Source organism: Lactuca sativa, chromosome 2, assembly GCF_002870075.4.
Source record: "Lactuca sativa cultivar Salinas chromosome 2, Lsat_Salinas_v11, whole genome shotgun sequence".
NCBI lineage: Eukaryota > Viridiplantae > Streptophyta > Magnoliopsida > Asterales > Asteraceae > Lactuca > Lactuca sativa.
The window spans coordinates 202,924,605-202,929,196 of record NC_056624.2 but is presented as its reverse complement, the minus strand read 5'-3'; the positions used below and the strand labels follow the sequence as shown (position 1 = coordinate 202,929,196).

The window sequence follows — 4,592 nt, the reverse complement described above, 5'->3', positions numbered from 1 at the left end:
AGAAACCGAAAAAAACGAAATTGCCCTTCTTTCCCTTCTCCACATTCACACCCTTTTGATTAGGCATGTGTTGTTTGTGTTTGTATAAAGCTAAGACAATTTCGTTTTTTTAGGTTTCTAATTTCTTCATTTTTGAGACTGCAAAAAGCCAACACAACCCTGGTTCTTTCTTTCTTTCTTGATTATCTCAATTTTTTTCAATGTCGCTTCGTTGAGATTAAAAAAACGATTTAACAAGAAGCAAACGTAAAGGATTTCAATAGGATCTAGCTGATTAGAGAAGGTTTCAATAACTCTTATGCTTAAAGAGTATCATACCATTAAATTTCTAACCAAAAAAATTATATATACACTAAAGTCCCAATATTTTCAACGATTTGACAAAAAAGTCCTAAACTTTATTTTTTTGACAGTAAAGTCTTAATTGACGATTTGACAAGAAAATCCTAAACTTTATTTTTTTTGGCAAAAAAATCCTAATTACCGGCTAACCGGGAAAAAAGGGTAAAAGTGTCAAAAACTGCCGGTAATTTGGACTTTACTGTCAAAAAATAAAGTTTTGGACTTTCTTGTCAAATCGATAAAAATATTGGGACTTTATTGTATATATCCCTATTTAATATTATAGTTATAGTGACAAAACATTACCAAACGAAACAAGTTAGGTTCGTCTCCAATATGTTTTTTATGGTAAAAGAAGTTAACAATTATGCATGTTGAAAATGTTTTGATTATGAAAATTAAGAGCCATTTTAGTAATTCGTTAGGCGGTTGTAGGATAATATATCTACATAATACAGTAGTTATATCACAATAATTTCAAAAATAACATTTTTGAATACATTTAAAAATCTTTCTAGTTTTTTGGAAACCACAAGCAAAAACTTAACAAGTCGATCGAAATTGTACATACGTAATTATTGAATTTAAAATGTTATTAGGTTTAGCTTTATCCATTTTATATTATCAACATATTTTAAACAATATATAGAGAGCCAATTGCATCATATATAAAACAAACTTAATAAAAAAAAATAGTAAAATAGAACTCATGAATTAAAAAACATTAACCGTGTGGCATAATTACAACCATAGAATTTATAATATGGACCATTCAGTATTTTTTGTAGATAATGTTACATACATTATTCATCACAAAATTGAATATCTAACCACAATTTTATACTTAATCATAAACAAAGTCAAATAATAAAACAAACCTAACGTTAAACCACCCTTCTAAAACTAATTTTATAACCTTACGATATAATAATAATCTATATGTCTCATTTTCACCAATCCCGTTTATCTATTTTTTTACATTTTTTAATTTATATTTAAAATTTATTTACATAACTGAACATGCATTCGGGTTTTCGTCACTAAACATCCCTGAATCTGCCACTCGAGGATCGTGAAGGTACATCGGCGGCGGCGGCAATGGCGGTGGATGCGAATATTCCATTCCATGTCCATAATTATAACCTTGAGATACATAGCCATGACTAGAAGATGCTAAAACACCATAATCTTGATTATAATAATTCTGATTGTAATAATTCTGGTTATACGATGGCATCGTGTATGTGTAAGGATTATGACCGGAATATTCCATTCTGTTGACCACCTCTATTCCCTTCTTCTTATCTTCACCACCCCCACCACCAACTGCCGCCTTGGCAACACCGTCACCGCCTTTAGCCTTTGTATCACCACCACCACCACCACCACCTTCCTTCTCTTTCTTATCACCTCCACCTCCACCTTCTCCCTTTTCTTTCTTGTCATCTTTTGCGTCAGTACTTCCTTTTTCTTCCTTTTTAGGAGGGACAATATCGATTTTCCTTTTAAGTTTTTCCTTTAAATGTGGAAGGAGTTCTTTCACGTTCATTGTCCCTTTCACTGTGACCATATCCTTGCCGGAATCTGGCGTCACTGATTCTACACCTGTTACAAAAGACAAATATATATATATATGATCAGATTAAACAAATCCATAATTCCATACGTCATCTCAAACAAACTTTTTTATTTAGAAAAATGGCTTCTTAATTTATTCATTTATTATGTGTTATGAGGAATATTTGGTAGAATATTAAACACTTACCATCGATCTTTGATATCTGTCGTTTGATTTTGTGTATGCATCCGTCGCAGTGGAGCGGAATCTTCAGAACCACCGTGCTTGGTTGAGGCTACATATCAACCACCACCCAAAAAAAAATCAAATACAATACAAATTTGATAAAAAAAAAATATTAATTTAATGGAAATAAACTCACAACCCAGCATTTCATTAATTAATTTCAGTACCTCTTTTGGTTTTTTGTCATCGGCAGGTTTTTTCTCCGGTGGCTTTTCATCAGGCTTCTTATCACCTCCACCTCCGCCGTCCTTTTTGGGCTGAGGAGAGAGGATCTCCACCTTCTTCTTGGTCTTGTACTCTACTCGTTCCTTGATGCGCGTGGGATCCACCTTCCCCGTTACCATTAGTTTGTTGCCAGGGGTGTCGGCCTTCACACTTTCCACACCTACAAACACGTAATTTTCATTTCCCGTCGTTAGTTACACCAACAGTAGTTTCGAGTCTAACGTACGCCATTTGCATACAGATACATTCAACCTTTGATTTGAATTATAATTTTTTTTTTATTAAAACTAAAAAAATAATCCCTATTGGCAACTCCGTCACGTTCATAGCTTGACGGAATAAACAAGCAATATAAAGTTATACACACTATGTCTCTATAATTCAACCCTCATATGATTCGGTTTTTGAATTATGGAAATCTGTTATTGTTACTACCTTCGAAGTGGCGTATAGATTTTATGATTTTTTTGGCACATCCATCGCAATGCAAGTCAAGTTTAAGAACGACGGTTAGAGGGCCACCGTCGGACTTTTTTGGTCCGCCGGCGTCGGCGGGCTTTTTCTCACCAGCTTCCTTCTTTGTATCATCTTTCTGTAATTAACAAAATAGGAAAGAAACAAAAGTTAGATTAACGATAACGGCTAGATCGAGGGAGGAAATTGAAGCTGATATTTTTCAAACACCAACCTCACCCATTGGAATATGATTATGACTTTTGAACAAACAAAAGGGTTGAATTGGAAATTTGGGAATCGGTTTGAAGATTGGAATTGGAGGCAAAGGCGGGGATTTATAGGGAGAACGAAATGGGTTTTGATTTATGTATTTGATGTATCATGTATGTATGTGTGTTATATGTATGATGTTGATTATGTATGTGATGATGGGTGCTGGATGTATGATGGGAGAAGACGGGTGGATAGTATTTGACAGATCGTGGTTTGTCCGACAGAAAAATGTGGGTTTGCGTCATGCGTGACTGACCCGAATTTAACTTTGACCCGATTGAAGGTTTGATTGACTTTATTGCCCTCATACTACGGCGCCGTAGATTTGGCTGCCGGGTTTCTACCGGTGGGATGTATTTACTATTAATTGCTGTCATTTAAAATTGTAGGCGCAGTATGTTTTTATAAGTCTTGCGTATATATATTTTTTCTTCTACTGTTTTTAACGTTATATTATTATTAAAAAATAACTAATAAGAAACTAACAATAAATAAGTCGATATCTATTAGGGAGGAGGGAGTCGTTCTCATTGAACCCACTGAATCCACTGCCACAACAACTTTTCTCTTTGATTTTTCACAATTTTTCCGAACCCACAACACACGGAAATCCTATATTTTCAATCCACTCAATTAAAAAAAATACTAAACAACTAAGGTACAAGTTTTAAAACATATGGTACAAGAGAAAATGAGAGAGAGAAAGTAGAGAGAGAGGATGAAGTGAGTTCGTGAAACCAATTAAACAACTCGCCGAAGAGGGAGTGGTACCAGCGGTAATTCTATTGCTAATTAAGATTTTACCTTGATTATTTTGTATATTTTTTTAATTAAGTGGGTTGAGTGAGTTGAGAAAGATAGGATTTCCGTGTGTTGTGGGTTTAAAAATATGAAGAAAAATCAAAGAGAAAGGCTGATGTGGCAGTGGGTTCAGTGGGTTCGGTGGGTTCAATGGGAACGACTTCATCCTCCCTTAGGGAGTCATTTGGTCCAATATCAACATTGCACCATCGTAGGAGCAACATAACGCAAAAAAGTGTGGTCGAGATTGACAGTTTTGTTTTTGGATGTTTTTATTTGATGTTTTTGAATCATATTTTGGTGAATTTTTGATAGTTTTGGTGTTTTAATTTTGAGTAAATTACACGAATGGTTCTTATGGTTTAGGGTAATTTACGCGTTTGATTCCTAACTTATTTTTTTAACTCGGAAGGTCCCTACTGTTTGTTTTTGTTACGTGTTTGATCCCTATTTTACCTAAAAAGACTATTTTGCTCTTGATTTTATAAATTTATTTAAATAAACATACCTCAACCCCACCCCTTCATATTACCTTACATACCCCATCATTTTTTCCTATTTAAATAATAGTCTTTTTAGGTAAAATAGGGACCAAGCGTGTAACAAAAATAAATAGTGGGGACCAAATGCGTAACAAAAACAAACAGTAGGGACCTTCCGAGTTAAAAAAAATAAGTTAGGGACCAAGCGC

General features: G+C 34.3%; 1 protein-coding gene across 1 annotated transcript; it reads right to left on the bottom strand.

The window, feature by feature from the left end:
• Positions 1-1,094: 1,094 nt before the first annotated feature.
• Positions 1,095-3,209, bottom strand: LOC111916369 (heavy metal-associated isoprenylated plant protein 5). The gene is made up of 5 exons (XM_023912036.3): positions 3,060-3,209; positions 2,807-2,963; positions 2,314-2,531; positions 2,108-2,195; positions 1,095-1,947 (listed from the first exon to the last, which is right to left on the bottom strand). Exons 1-5 carry the CDS (start codon positions 3,066-3,068, stop codon positions 1,349-1,351), a joined length of 1,071 nt encoding a protein of 356 aa, XP_023767804.1. The 5' UTR covers positions 3,069-3,209; the 3' UTR covers positions 1,095-1,348.
• Positions 3,210-4,592: the final 1,383 nt, after the last annotated feature.